The 13,963-nt window shown below is 48.1% G+C and overlaps 3 protein-coding genes across 8 annotated transcripts; 2 read left to right on the top strand and 1 right to left on the bottom strand.

Moving 5' to 3' along the window:
* Positions 1–593: 593 nt before the first annotated feature.
* On the top strand, positions 594–4,743 carry PIP4P1 (phosphatidylinositol-4,5-bisphosphate 4-phosphatase 1). Of its 2 annotated transcripts, none has more exons than XM_049899157.1 (7): positions 594–901; positions 1,243–1,433; positions 1,802–1,908; positions 2,354–2,459; positions 2,640–2,692; positions 2,795–2,885; positions 3,802–4,743. In XM_049899157.1, the coding sequence occupies exons 1-7, from the start codon at positions 760–762 to the stop codon at positions 3,943–3,945; spliced, it is 834 nt and encodes a 277-aa protein (XP_049755114.1). In that variant the 5' UTR covers positions 594–759; the 3' UTR covers positions 3,946–4,743. The 2 variants fall into 2 exon arrangements, with proteins under 2 accessions (XP_049755114.1, XP_049755113.1); XM_049899156.1 differs by having other exon boundaries at positions 598–922.
* On the bottom strand, positions 4,742–7,283 carry APEX1 (apurinic/apyrimidinic endodeoxyribonuclease 1). 2 transcript variants are annotated; one of them, XM_049899121.1, is made up of 5 exons: positions 7,222–7,283; positions 6,759–6,884; positions 6,359–6,546; positions 5,661–5,853; positions 4,742–5,530 (listed from the first exon to the last, which is right to left on the bottom strand). In XM_049899121.1, the coding sequence occupies exons 2-5, from the start codon at positions 6,814–6,816 to the stop codon at positions 5,013–5,015; spliced, it is 957 nt and encodes a 318-aa protein (XP_049755078.1). In that variant the 5' UTR covers positions 6,817–6,884; positions 7,222–7,283; the 3' UTR covers positions 4,742–5,012. The 2 variants fall into 2 exon arrangements, with proteins under 2 accessions (XP_049755078.1, XP_049755077.1); XM_049899120.1 differs by having other exon boundaries at positions 7,191–7,254.
* A 60-nt stretch (positions 7,284–7,343) lies between these two features.
* Positions 7,344–13,705, top strand: OSGEP (O-sialoglycoprotein endopeptidase). Of its 4 annotated transcripts, none has more exons than XM_049899113.1 (12): positions 7,344–7,562; positions 7,810–7,932; positions 9,447–9,566; positions 9,752–9,927; positions 11,524–11,619; positions 11,774–11,823; positions 11,967–12,045; positions 12,566–12,631; positions 12,746–12,836; positions 13,060–13,135; positions 13,234–13,332; positions 13,485–13,705. In XM_049899113.1, the coding sequence occupies exons 1-12, from the start codon at positions 7,556–7,558 to the stop codon at positions 13,522–13,524; spliced, it is 1,023 nt and encodes a 340-aa protein (XP_049755070.1). In that variant the 5' UTR covers positions 7,344–7,555; the 3' UTR covers positions 13,525–13,705. The 4 variants fall into 4 exon arrangements, with proteins under 4 accessions (XP_049755070.1, XP_049755072.1, XP_049755071.1 ...); XM_049899115.1 differs by having other exon boundaries at positions 7,733–7,932; positions 13,485–13,704; XM_049899116.1 differs by lacking the exon at positions 7,344–7,562 and adding an exon at positions 7,577–7,684.
* Positions 13,706–13,963: the final 258 nt, after the last annotated feature.

The following is a 13,963-nucleotide window of genomic DNA, read 5'->3' as shown; positions in this document are numbered from 1 at the left end:
TTACTCTGATTTTTAAAAGATACTTATTTGGGTAGAGTGGCCACCTGTGGCCTAGCGCTCCTCCCTTTGCTGCTCAGAACCCCAAATTCCTGCAACCAGCAAAAGCTCCCGCACCTTTTATTGCCCGCCCCTTGAGCCGCTTAAGCCACGCCTCGCAGTTCTGGCGCTAAGTTCCGGCCAATAAAGTTGCCCTCCAAGGATAATAGAATGAGGGAAAGGCAGCCACGAGCCAATGACAGGCCACTTATAGCAGCAAGGCGGGGGGAGTCTTTTAGTGGTTTCTTTGGACCAATGACAAGCAGACTGCGCGACTTAGGCGCGTAACAGAGCCCACCCAGCTTCCTGAAACACATGACGAGCGAGCAGAAGCAGCCTAACCCCACCTTCTGGCCTGGAGGTAGCGCGATGGCCCACACTTCCAATGACTCGTAGAACCTCTAGTCACGTGCAGTTTTTGCAGGCCCAGCGGCATCCGGCAGGTCATGTGACAGTTGACGTTAGTGCGTCGCTCCCCAATGGAAAAGAGGAGCTGTCTTCACAGAACCAGCAATTGGTTTATCCCCACTAATAATAGCCTGGCGGGGGCGGGGCATCCTGTCACGTGCTGCGGGACGGGGCGGGGCAGTCCACTGGTTGCGGGGTGAGCTGGGCGCGCGGCGCGCAGGCGCTCTGGGGACCCGGTAGCGGCGGCGGCGGCGGCGGCGGCGGCGACAGCAGCGGCTCCATCCTTGGCCGGAGCGGGAGGCGGCGGTGGCGGCCATGGCGGCAGATGGAGAGCGTTCCCCGCTGCTCTCCGAGCCGATCGACGGTGGCGCCGGCGGCAACGGCCTAGTGGGGCCGGGCGGGAGTGGGGCTGGGCCCGGGGGAGGCCTGACCCCCACCGCACCACCGTACGGAGCCGGTAAACATGCCCCGCCCCAGGGTAAGCCCGAGAGGGTCCGAGGTGTTCCCGGGGGTGCTCTGATGGGCGGGGAGGGGCGGGGTCAAGGGCGGAGGCGGGACCCAAGCGGCAGGTGCCAGGCTGCTGCACCTGTGACGGGGTGGGACTTCTCACCGCCATCGTGAGCAGAGCCCAGAAACTGCAGGGGGTTCTCGGAAAGCAAAGGGAAGCGCGGAACATGGCAAGCGCGGTAGCTTGGTCAGAAAGATTAAGGTCCAGAAGGAATTCACAGGCCTCATGGACCATCAGTGGGAGTGTTTGCAAGTGATCCCAGCCCTCCTCTTTATCTGCTTCCTCCCCAGCATTTCCCCCGTTCCCGGAAGGGCACCCAGCCGTGTTGCCTGGGGAAGACCCACCCCCCTACTCACCCCTGACCAGCCCTGATAGCGGGAGTGCCCCCATGATCACCTGCCGAGTCTGCCAGTCCCTCATCAACGTGGAAGGCAAGATGCATCAGCATGTAGTCAAATGTGGCGTCTGCAATGAAGCCACTGTGAGTTCTCCGTATCTTCAAAATGGGCCCTGTTTCCTGATCCTCTTTTTGATTTCTTGATTCTAAACCCTGACTTTCAGGTGTTCCCAAGTGCTCTACATGAAACCCAAGTTTCAGTTCAAGAATCTCACACACTTATTTCCCCAGAGGCCACTCAACAAAGCTAATGTTTACCATTGCACACTTTTATACCTATCCTGGATATTAAACTTAGGTCTCATTTGCAAATATTATGATGTATGCCATTCTTTCACTTCTCCTTCCTGATGAGGGCCTTATCTCTGAGTTTTCCTCAAGGTGTTTTCAGAGGGAATTGGAAAAGGGCTGGGATTAGAGGTTTGCTTGCTGACATCCCCATTATTTTATAGCCTATCAAGAATGCACCCCCAGGGAAAAAATATGTTCGCTGCCCCTGTAACTGTCTGCTTATCTGCAAAGTGACTTCCCAGCGGATTGCCTGCCCTCGGCCCTATTGGTAAGAGGCATCAGGTGGGGAGGGGCTTAAGTGGGGAAAACTGGAAAGTCAAAGAAGGGTGAATGTTTATGGAGACTGTAAGTGTGTTGTAGTTTATTTAGGAGAAAACGTTAGGGGCTGTTGTGTCTCCCAGGGTTATAGCCATCTATTTCATCTCTCCATAAAAAGATTGGGAGGAAATGATGTCCTTTAGGAGAATGGAGAGCCTCGGACTGGGTGGATTATCCTGAGGTGAAGAGAAGTGAAGACATGACTTCTAAGCAGTGTGTTTCTTCAAGGATTCTTTGTAGTGGAGATGAGGGATAGAGCCCCTCTATGGAGAAGCAGAGGAACTTGATAAGAGAGGCGGTGGGGGGGAGGGGGTAGCGGTGTGGAGGGGGGTGAAGGAGAGATTAAAATCCTTGGGATTAAAAATGTTTTAAACATCGTCTTTTCTCATATACAGCAAAAGAATCATCAACCTGGGGCCTGTGCATCCAGGACCTCTGAGTCCAGAACCACAGCCAGTGGGTGTCAGGGTGATCTGTGGACATTGCAAGAATACTTTTCTGGTGAGGAGGGGCATTGGGGAGCCCAGGGGAAAAACTAGGAGTAATTATATTTCTCTCGAGTAATAATCTGAACCCTGAAAAAGTATGTTTCCCGCCCCCACCCCTTCCACCCAGGGTTCTCACTGAGGACGACCCTGCTTCTACCGTTAATCAGCTTCTCCTTTTTTTCTTTCTCCATAGTGGACAGAGTTCACAGACCGAACCTTGGCACGTTGCCCTCACTGCAGGAAAGTGTAAGTGATTGGGGAGTGGCATCATCGAGCTGGTAATCCAGTAACGTGGAATAAAAACTACGAGAACATCACAAGCATCCACTCCTGTTTGCCTCCCCACAGGTCGTCTATTGGGCGCAGATATCCACGAAAGAGATGTATCTGCTGTTTCTTGCTTGGCTTGCTCTTGGCAATCACTGCCACTGGCCTTGCTGTGAGTAACCTTGACTCAGCCCCTTTCATTCTTCCTGTTTGCCTCTGTCTCAGCCTTATCTCCATAGGCTGGGAGATTTGGGAAATACCTACCCTAAAGAAAAGTGAGGCACAGTGGTTAAGTGCTTGGCTGCCAGCCGAAAGATTGGTGGTTTGGACCCACCAGCTGCTCCATGGCAGAAAGATGTGGCAATCAGCTTTCGTAAGAGATTACAGCCTTGGAACCCCTGTGGAGCAGCTCTGCTCTGTTCTGTAGGGTCGGCTATGAGTCGGAATTGACACAAGGGCAGTGGTCTTGGTTTTAAGAAAGGTGAAAGAAACTGAGGACTGTTTGCTTAGGTTTTCTTTTAAGGTATGGATGAGCTAATGTTGAAGGTAGCTAATCAACATTCTTTTTCATTACTGTAGGAATGAAAAATGGCCATTCTCTCTCTCTGCACAGGACAAGACAGTGAAGAAGGGGCTTAGATTAAGATCTGATATTAGGAAGCATGGAAACCCTGGTGGTGTAGTGGTTAAGCGCTAGGGCTGCTAACCAAAAGGTCAGCAGTTTGAATTACCAGCTGCTCCTTTGAAAACCTATGGGGCAGTTCTACTCCATCCTATAGGGTCACTATTAGTCGGAATCAACTCGACGGCAGCGGGTTTGGTTTTTTATTAGGAAGCCTGGCTCAGTTGTGAGACATTAAGAAAAACTGACAGGTGTCTGTCTGGGATGGTATGAATGTTTCTGCCTAGGGGAAGGAAACTGAGCAGCTTGGCCTTTAAAAAGGTCCCTGAAGGTTTTACAGATGGGTAGGGACTTGAGACAGAAGCTTGAGTCTGTGTCACTTCACTATTACTAGGGCTCCTGGGAAGTTATAAGAGATCAACACTAACCCCATCTTTTTTTCCTTCTTCCTCCTCACCTCTTTCAGTTTGGCACATGGAAGCATGCACGGCGATATGGAGGTATCTATGCAGCCTGGGCATGTGTCATCCTGCTGGCTGTGCTGTGTTTGGGCCGGGCCCTGTATTGGGCCTGTATGAAGGTCAGCCACCCTGCCCAGAACTTCTCCTGAGCCCCACCATGATATACAGACTGTGCCTGGCCCCTCCCTGGTGGGGACAGTGACACTACAAAGGGAGCTGGGATAAAGGGCTCCCTGGGCTTCCACAAGGGAAGCCAAGCAGCTGCCTTCCTTTTCCCAGGGGAGAGGTAGGAAGGAACCAGGCCCTCATTTAGGTTTGGAGGGGTAGGTAAGACCACTGATGGCCATCTGCTCTCCTCCAAGGGTTGCTGTGTTTAAGGGTGAAGTAGGCGCAGTGTTGCCCCTAAAGCTGGGCTCCAAAAGACGGTTCTAGCCTTGTGCTTCCTATATGCCCCGAGAGCCATTCCTGTCCCTTACACATTCTAGGGCAGGGGTGGGTGGGGTAGCCCTGGGGGTTTCCCTCCCTCTTGTGCACCATTAGGACCTTGCTGCTGCTATTGCACTTCACCAGGGGCTGGCTCTGGCCTCAGTACCCTCAGTCTCCTCTCCCCACATTCCATGTCCTGTGGGGGTGGGGTCAGCCGCTGCTCTGTACAGAACCACGGGAACTGATGTATATATAACTATTTAATGTGGGGGTATGTTCCCCTAGTCCTGTATTTCCCTTTAATTCCTCCTTCCAACCTTCTTAACCCCAGTTGCAGTATCTATCTGGGCTGGGTAGGGTTGCTGCGTCTTGGGGGAGGTTAGGGATTCATCTATGCTTGTAAATAAATACGGTCATGACTCAACTCTTCTCCATTTGTTAACTTGCATGTATGAAGACAGGGAAAACGAGAATTTGTAGTCCCACCAAGAAACAGATAAAACACAAAGGCAGCAAGGCTGAAACTATGGCTTTTTATTTTCACAAGGACAGTTCAAAAGAAGTCATCAGTAGCTTTTATTTAATGTAAAAACAAACAAAAAAAACATGAAACAAAAATCTTGCGCTTAAAAGTTCAAGAAAGCTGAAATTTGTCACTAGAAGCCTGTTTGGAGGATTCATATAGTTTTAGAAGGCAAGTACAGCACAGGTTTCTTAAGAGGAAGTTTTGAAGAAGAAATGCTAGTTTAGGGGGCTCATTTTCCAGACTCAAAGCGATTTTTGGGAGGTCTCACAGTGCGAGGAGTAGGGTGATAGGACAGTGATCACTGCCTAAGGCCTTGGAACGGATCTTGCTGTCACACAATGCAGGTAACAGGGAGTGAGACAACAAAAAATAATCAAGGCGCCAGCCAACATTCTTGGATCGTGCATTCATCATGTAGGTCCAAAAGGTATAGGCATAGGCCGTGTCAGGGTAGAGGTGCCGGAAGCTGTCAGCCAGTGGCACAGCCTGCAACAATTCCCCAAAGCCTTGCCGCTCTTGCGGAGTAAAGCCAGCATTCTTTTTGTTTCCTTTGGGGTTGCGAAGGTCAATCTCTTCATGAGCCACGTTGAGGTCTCCACATAGCACAAGAGGCTTGCGTGAAGCCAGGCCCTTCAGGAATTTACGAAAGGCTTCATCCCAGCGCTGTCGGTAGTCTAGCCGCACCAGACCCCGGCCCGCATTAGGTACATAGACTGTTACCAGCACAAATGCATCAAATTCAGCTACGATCACCCGGCCTTCCTGATCATGTTCCTCCTCGCCTATAGAAAAGATGAAGGAGAATCAGAGAAAACTATAAAAGAAAATGAAGGAATAGAGTTGGGGCAGGAGGACAGTATTAGCAATTGGTTCAGAAGAGCTCAGGCATTAGGGATCAATAGAGTGTCTCACCGATGCCATAAGAGACTTTGAGTGGGCACTGGCGGGAGAGTAGGCCCACACCACTGTACCCTTCCTTGTCTGAAGGAGCCAACCAGTACTGATGAGATAGTCCAGGCAGGTCTTGAAGTTCGGCTGGTAGTTTCTTCTCTGAGCATTTCGTTTCTTGGAGGCACAGAATATCTGGAGCTTCTTCCTTTACCCACTGGGAGTGAAGATGAGAAGGTCTTATCAACTCAGACATTTGTTTAATCTCCGTATGACAAGAGAAATTCACAGGAGAGGTTTGAGGTTTTGTGCATAAGGAGTTCAGCAGTCCAGCAAAACAGTATTTAAACAATTATAAAACAATGTTAAGTGTTCTAACAATGATAACTAAAGGAAGAAGGTGAGAAGAGGCTTATATGCGCAGTGGATAGCTAAGTAGTACTTATTGGAAGGAAAGATATATTGGAGATACAATGGAGAAAGTCCAATAAAGAGGTTTTTGAAACACTGGAAAAGAAATGACATGAATAGTGGCAGTGGAATTGAGGGAATGGCCGTTTAATAAAAATTACAACTAGCAAGTCTTTGTGAAGTTCCCATTGTACCTCTCCCACAAGGTAATTAGACAAGGAAAAACAAAAACTGCATCCGAGGGAACAAAAAGAGAAAAAAGGGATTAAACCCAAGATCAGTACTAGAGAATTTCACTTCCTCTTACTCACATCTAAACCTTTCTTCTTAATCCACGCTCGAAGCCCATCCACATTCCAGGAGCAGATTTTAAGTGTGGCGGATTTGCCACTAGGTGAGGTTTTCCGATCGGGGGGGTCCTCATATAGGGCTGGCCCCTCTCCTGCTGCCTCTTTGTCGTTTTTCTTTGCTGCCGTCTTACTCTTTTTGGCCTCTTGCTCTATAAAATTAATAACACATAGTGATAAAAGCTGGTGGTTTCCCACCCTTGACCCAAAGTTAACCGTATGCGCGAGAACCTACGACTTCGATCACATAAACCTTCAAAAAAAAAAAAAAATGGGCCGGTCCGTACTGCCTCCTTCCTTCATCGAGACAGTGGAAGCACCCCCACCGCAGCCTCCAGGAGAGGAGCTCGTTTTATTCTCCTACCGATCTTGGGCTCTTCCCCGTCTTCAGCCACAGTTCCCTTTTTCCCACGCTTCGGCATCCCTGCAAGGAATACCCTTAGGCACTTCTTCCACGTCGCCCACCGAAGCAAAATTTTTAGCGCGCTGCCTACGGATGCAAAGAAATCGTGAAACCAGCTAAGGCTAGCAACGGGGAGACTCCTCTCTCAGGCATCCCCATACCAGATGTCGCCTCTAACCGCATTATCTCTGAATCTTTTCCCTGCCTCGGTGCATCATAGGCCCTTCAGCCCCACACGCACTGGACAAGATTGTTTTACAGTGCCTTGGCCCCTCCTCCCGATAGCTGCCCTCCGGCCAATCTAAGACCTTAATAATGGGCCCCGATTCAGCCTAGCTGGCCAGACCTCAGGAAAAATCCCTCTGTGGGCAGAACAGCACCCCCATAGCTGACCTGCTCGAGTCCCAGCCCGACTCCTCCTTACCCGGGCACAAAGAATGGAGCCCGTTGTGCCCCCACGTGGGTAACTGGCGTAGTCACGTGATCCTAGGTCCGCGGCGGGCGGCCGAGGAACGGCAGTGATTGGTCTGTCTGTCACCACGTGACGAAGCCCGGCCTTCCCTCTCGGCTCCGTTTCTCCCGGGGACTGAAGGCCCCAACCCACCATCCTGGGGCTGTTTATCTTTGTGCCAGATGCATAACTCATCCTGCGACCCTGACCGAAGATCCCGACGCTGTGCAAGAGGGAAAAACATCGGGGGAGAAGCTGAACTGCACCAGGGGAAAATACGGGGAGCGGATAGGAATGTAAGGGGCAGATGCCAGGTCAGTATGCCTGGCAGTTAGGAGGTCGGGTCCTTGAAGGGGCCTTCACAGGTCGCCGTGACGACGGGGGCGGTGCGCGCATCTCGAGCGTTCCAGTTAAGGGTTCTCTGGGGTCTGAGACGGTGCGTGTTGCTGTGTACCAGCCGCGGGCAAGTCCTCTTCCTTTTCAGCTCGGATTCTGCGGCTGAGCCCGGACTGGTGAGGCGCTCCACAGGTCACCAGGAGCCCTGCCGGCGTTTTCTTTCAGGCTCGACCATGCCGGCGGTGCTGGGTTTCGAAGGCAGCGCCAACAAGATTGGCGTGGGAATAGTGCGGGATGGCACGGTGTTGGCGAACCCGCGGCGGACTTACGTCACTCCGCCGGGCACAGGTAAATGACTAGCGGACTTGGAGTTTACAGCGCGCTTCACCGCACAGCATCACCTTCTGTCTTCCTAAACGTCAGTGAAGTGGGGTGCATTATCCCATTTTACAGCTTTTGATCCGAGGCTCACTGATACTACTTGACAGTGTTAAGGTCACAATTATGGTGGATAGAAGAGTCAGCAGGCACTTGGACCTGGATCTTCAGGATTCGTTCAACTTCTGTTGAGCGCCTTTTCCTTGCCAAGCATTGGCTGGCTGCTGGATACAAAAATAGATGTCATGAGCTTGCTGTGGAGTCGGGCATATAGACACAGTCATACTGTAAATGGTATCAGAAATGCAATGAAAATATTCTAGAACCAGAAGGAGAGTGAGCGGTCAGAGTGGAAAGACTCCCGGCTTAGAACTTGCTGACTTTGTAATATTCGTGGTCACTGTCCATGTTCTTGGATTTCTTTACTTTTAAAATGGGGATAATAAGACCTGTCTCACTGATTCTTGAGAGTTAAATGGAAGTAGCAGATACATTACAACTTTTCATAAGTGTTATTTTTAAGCTGTTGTATCCTATTTAGCCTACCCTCCCCCAATACACCTGCACACTTAGGAGAGAGCAACTGACATGTGTGTACCTGAGAAACTATGTATATTTAGCATTTACTCTTCTAGGCACTTGGGCCCCAGGAATGCAGAAATAAATAAAATAGCCAATGCTTTGAGGCACTCAGAGTTAAATGGGAGAAACTTGTAATTATAATGCTATGATTGTTACATGTTAAGTGCTGTGTATAAACTGAAGGACTTCAATCTTCCTTTCCCACAGAACACCTGGTAGAATTCTTGTCAGAGATAGCTCAGCATTGTTCTCAGCTTTTGAAAGGGTTAAATAGGGTCACAAAGGAAGATCACCAAAGGGTATGGGGTAGGTATTAACTAGGATTGAGTCCGGAAGCTGTGTTGCTTATGAAGAAGGACATTTCTGAGAGCTGAACAGCCTGTATCCTAACCAAAAAACCAAACCCGTAGCCATCAAATCGATTCTGACTCATAGCGAACCTATAGGACAGAGTAGAACTGCCCCCATAGGGCTTCCAAGGCTGTAATCTTTACAGAAGCAGACTGCTCGCTGGGTGACTGGTGGGTTCAAATCACTGACCTCTCGCTTAGCAGCACTTTTAACCACTGTGCATCCAGAGCTCCTTAACAGCCTACATAACCTACTTAAACTTACTGCCGTTGAGTTGATTCCAACTCATGGCAATCCTATAGAACAGAGTAGAACTGCCCTGTAGTTTCCAAGGAGCGCCTGGCGGATTCGAACCAATGACCTTTTGGTTAGCAGCCATAGTACTTGACCACTGTGCCACCAGGGTTTGCCAGAAATTGTGAAAAGGAATATCTGAAAGCCCGGAAGACGGCATACTTCAGGAGAAAGGAACTCTTCCTACAATACTAAAACTTTTTTCTCTTCTACTTATCATTGCAATGAAAAACCTCTGACCTGTGACCATCTCCTAGGATTCCTCCCAGGTGACACTGCCCGGCACCATCGAGCCGTTATCCTGGATCTCCTGGAGGAGGCACTAACAGAGGCTGGATTGACCTCCCAGGATATTGATTGTGTTGCCTACACCAAAGGTATGGCTGGGAGCGTGGTCAACAATGGAGGAATGGGCCTAGAGCCTGGCTGGGTCAAAATAACCTACACCTCACCTCAGCCACCACCACCACTAACTTCTACCCCACCTCTCACATCCCTACTTTCGCCATCCCTATTTCTCCCAGTCTCTGTAGGATTCTAACGCCCATTTCTATCCCCCTAGGCCCTGGCATGGGTGCCCCACTGGCGTCTGTGGCTGTTGTTGCCCGTACTGTGGCCCAGCTGTGGAATAAGCCGTTGCTGGGTGTGAACCACTGTATTGGCCACATTGAGATGGGCCGCCTCATCACTGGAGCCACCAACCCAACTGTGCTGTATGTCAGTGGAGGAAATACTCAGGTATACAGAAAACTTCAGCAATATCTTTTTAATTTCTGAGATGCCATACCAGCAACTTATGTGTTCTACATGGGTGGCAGGAACTGCAAGAACAAAGCTGGACTCATCTGAGCCTAAAATGTTAGACATCAGAGAACCCGCAACAGAGTTTGTAGCATTGCAGACTTGGGCAGGACAATCAGAGTATTCAGGAACTTTTATGTATGTAAAGATTAGGAATCTCCAGTTTAGAAAATTGAAAGACTGGTAAGGATTGAAGCCTTCGAAGTAATGGAAGGATTTTTTTATATTTTAAAGCTTATTTTTTTTCTATAAATCTTAACAATTAAGACTAAGGAGCACTACCTGATTTGTATTTTTATTTTTCATGGTAAATGTATAGAATTCATTATTCCAAGAGTGTGAAAATATAAAAATTTTAAAAAGTATTTTATAAATGGTAAAGGTCTTACATTCATAGGTGAAACTAGAGTTGTTTGGGGTATTTGCAAGACCTTTTGAGGATGGAGTCAGAGGACTCCAGTCCTCCTTTCCTGCAGAACACCTGACGGAGCTCTTGTCAAGGATAGTTGAGCATTGTCCTCAGCTTTTAAGAGGGTTATGTTGTAAAACTTCATTTTGTGAAATAATTATTAAAGATGAGGTACACATAGTCATGGAATTGATGTGAGAACTTCAGGAGGTAGAGGGTTAGGAGCTGGTTGGAGCTAGAAGGATGACATAAAAGGTTAGGGATTTGGGGGATAGACAGTAGCAGAGAAGTCTACAAGGGTCAATGAGGACGATCAGAGATGGAGTTTTCCCTTCTTCCCTTGTGAAACTTGCCTAGTCATAAAAAACAAGACAATTGGATAGAGAGGAGTGAGTAACAGAAGTAGAAAGACAGGATTTTTCTTTCCTCTTTTGTCACCAGCGTTTTGGCAGCTGAAACCCCTTGATGACAGAGTAAGATTTACATCAAAAAGGAAAGAAAGCCCCAGCAACTCCGATAAGGGAAAAGGACTGTTTATGGTCCCTGGGGAGCCCTCACTGTGGGAGGTGTGGAGCAGATGTGTCTGTCAGTGGGTGATAAATATTCCCTGTGCTAGAAGCTGGTCGCATGTGAAGAACAGACATAAGTCAGTTGCCAGTGCTGAGTGGAGTGGGCCATTAGTCTAGCCCAACAGAGGATTTTGAGTTCTTCAGCTCTGCCTCTTCCCTTGTTTCCAGATACCACTGCCCTGTTAGTATAATCTAGAAGGGCACTTGTATTGTACCCTGCCTCTAAGCAGGAGAACCTGTTCCCTAGTCCACATTTTCAAATGGCGTCCTGGAAAATGTTTAAAAAAAAAAGTATATGAAGTGATGGTTTGCTTCTGAGTCAACCTGGAATACCTTCGGTAAGTTAGGAATCTTTTCTGGGAATCCTTGTATGTGGGCTGCTTCTCAGGTAAGAGCTACAGAAAATTACCCATTCAGGATTTGGGAAAATACTTGTTTTTTTATTTAGTATTGGAAAGTTTAGTGGCCATGTTGATCCTCTGCTGTGTTCTTCCCCAAAGCCAAATACTCCTCTTTACAGACTTGAGGTTTCATGGACATCCTCACCACCCTTAGGTGATTGCGTACTCAGAACATCGTTACCGCATCTTTGGGGAAACCATTGATATTGCAGTGGGTAATTGTCTGGATCGCTTTGCCCGAGTGCTGAAGGTGAGGCATTGGGGCTGCAGAGATTATAAGATGTGGATGACTTTCTGGGGAGCTGTGGAAATGGAGGGAGGAATGGGTAAATAAGTTCCTTATGGTTCCTGGATATCTGACCTCATCCTGTCATTCACTTCTTTCCCGTTTTTCTCTCTGCCAGATTTCCAATGATCCAAGTCCAGGCTACAACATTGAACAGATGGCAAAGCGGTGAGGGGTCATAAAATAAAGGGAGGCTGACTGGTGGGGCTTAAGGGAGTTCCTTGTATATATATTATTGAGGATTGGGGGGGCTTCGGGGGGGCAGCCAGCTGACTCTAGGCTTAGTGCCTCATACACTCCCTCCCACATAGAGGCAAGAAGCTAGTTGAGCTGCCATACACTGTAAAGGGGATGGATGTCTCATTCTCAGGGATCCTGTCTTTCATTGAGGTAAGTGTGGGAGAGGTAATGAGATGGGGGCACTTTCATGTTTCCTTGATGAAACATACCTGTTTTGCTCACTGTCATATTTTCCGTATGTAGCATAGGGTTGGTTCATATCAGATGCTTAATAAATTCATTCAGCAAATAACTTACTGAGCAGCTTCTATGTGCCAAGCACTGTTCTAGGCAATAGAGATACAGCATGGGGCAAAATAAAAACCCCTGTCTACTTGGAGCAAAGACGATAAAGAAACAACAACTCAAAAAAAAGAAAAAAATATAAAGCGTGTCAGATATAACTACTGTGGAGAGATAAAGCAGGGTTAGGGGGTGTCAGGGCACGAATTAAAGAGATAATTATCGAATCTTGAATGAATGCTGCCTCTAGCTCAGTGCCATTGAAGGGCGAAATGTGGTATGAGATGTACTGTAACTTAAATTGTGGTGAAACAAGGTGGTCCATTGTACTAATTATTATTCTTATATAACCCCAACACCACTATTTTCTCACCTCTGTTAATTGCAGGATGCAGCACAACGAATGCTGGCCACAGGCGAGTGTACCCCTGAGGATCTATGTTTCTCCTTGCAGGTAATGGGGTAAAAAGCTGGGACAGAAGGTTGGGACTGGAGGATTTTTTATATGATAGAGCAGAGCTGAGTTGGGATGGCCCCCTGATGTTTTCACAATATTTGTTCCTCATAGGAAACTGTGTTTGCAATGCTGGTAGAGATAACAGAGCGAGCCATGGCACATTGCGGCTCAGAGGAGGCCCTCATCGTGGGAGGTGTAGGATGTATGTGTTGTCAAACAATGTTTCTCTTTCCTGCTCTTGGGCATTGTGTAGCTTCCTCCTGCTACTGTAAATCTCTAACTGCTTGGGGAAATCAGTAGTTTCATTTCTTGTAGGCCCCAAGCCCCTACTTCTTTTTTGTAAGTAAATACCCATGAGGTCTGTAGCTAGGCCATGGAGAAGTCTCTAAAACTAAGCTAATGCTGTCCCCTAACTCTTCACGTAGGTAATATGAGGCTACAGGAGATGATGGAAACAATGTGTCAGGAACGTGGAGCCCGGCTTTTTGCCACAGATGAGAGGTAAGGCCCTTTCTCATGCTTGATTTAATTTTTTATTTTCCCATCACTGTGACTTTATACTATTAGATCCCGAATTTCCCATCTTTTTTCTTTCTCAGGTTCTGTATTGATAATGGAGCCATGATAGCCCAGGCTGGCTGGGAGATGTTCCAGGCTGGACACAGGACCCACCTCAGTGATTCTGGAGTCACACAAAGGTGAGGGATTCATCCCTTCAAGGGGGAGATAGGATTGTATCAGGGAGAATGCAAGGATCAGCAGGGAAGAGGGCCTAGGATCAAGAGGGCAGAAAAGAATGGAAGGTGCTAATGGGATAGCCCTTCACCAAAGTTTTCCTGTTCTTCCACAGGTATCGGACAGATGAAGTTGAAGTGACCTGGAGGGACTAACAAGATTAACAGAATCAGGGTAGATAGTGCCCTAAGTGGAGCTCAAGGGCCTTAATCTTTATTCTGACGTGGGGATCCTAGGAAGGCTCTGGACTCCTCTCTCCCTTCATGCAAACTCCAAGATGACTCAGCAATAAAGTATTTTTGGTTTTGTATGTTGGTAATTGGCTTGGGTTGTTCAGGACCAATACAGAGTTGGCACTGTGTAAATTCTTGTTGACGGGGTGAATGAGTAAGAAGGCAGGGGTCAGACAGAGTACAGCCCTGGTGGACTGCAGGTAGCCTTGGAGGCTGCTGCTCAAAAGACACGACTGAAGAGAAATTGTAGGTGATATTCTAACAATCCCTTAATAATAGTATTGTCATAACATTGTTAGTATCAGGGCTTGTGCTAAGTGCTTTACATTCATTGTGTCATTTAAATTTTTTGTGAAGTAGA

This window comes from Elephas maximus, chromosome 10, assembly GCF_024166365.1.
Source record: "Elephas maximus indicus isolate mEleMax1 chromosome 10, mEleMax1 primary haplotype, whole genome shotgun sequence".
Taxonomy (NCBI): domain Eukaryota; kingdom Metazoa; phylum Chordata; class Mammalia; order Proboscidea; family Elephantidae; genus Elephas; species Elephas maximus.
The sequence above is the reverse complement of the archived record's forward strand: the minus strand, read 5'-3'. Positions and strand labels throughout refer to the sequence as shown.

Coding starts and splice junctions, on each gene's coding strand:
- PIP4P1 (XM_049899156.1), top strand. CDS start 760: ATGGCGGCAGATGGAGAGCGTTCCCCGCTGCTCTCCGAGCCGATCGAC. Junction 923..1,242: donor TAAACATGCCCCGCCCCAGG/GTAAGCCCGAGA, acceptor CTTCCTCCCCAG/CATTTCCCCCGTTCCCGGAA. Junction 1,434..1,801: donor GCGTCTGCAATGAAGCCACT/GTGAGTTCTCCG, acceptor ATTATTTTATAG/CCTATCAAGAATGCACCCCC.
- APEX1 (XM_049899121.1), bottom strand. CDS start 6,816: ATGCCGAAGCGTGGGAAAAAGGGAACTGTGGCTGAAGACGGGGAAGAG. Junction 6,547..6,758: donor CGGGGAAGAGCCCAAGATCG/GTAGGAGAATAA, acceptor TTAATTTTATAG/AGCAAGAGGCCAAAAAGAGT. Junction 5,854..6,358: donor TTAAGAAGAAAGGTTTAGAT/GTGAGTAAGAGG, acceptor CTTCACTCCCAG/TGGGTAAAGGAAGAAGCTCC.
- OSGEP (XM_049899113.1), top strand. Junction 7,933..9,446: donor CGTCACTCCGCCGGGCACAG/GTAAATGACTAG, acceptor ACCATCTCCTAG/GATTCCTCCCAGGTGACACT. Junction 12,046..12,565: donor GGATCCTGTCTTTCATTGAG/GTAAGTGTGGGA, acceptor TGTTAATTGCAG/GATGCAGCACAACGAATGCT.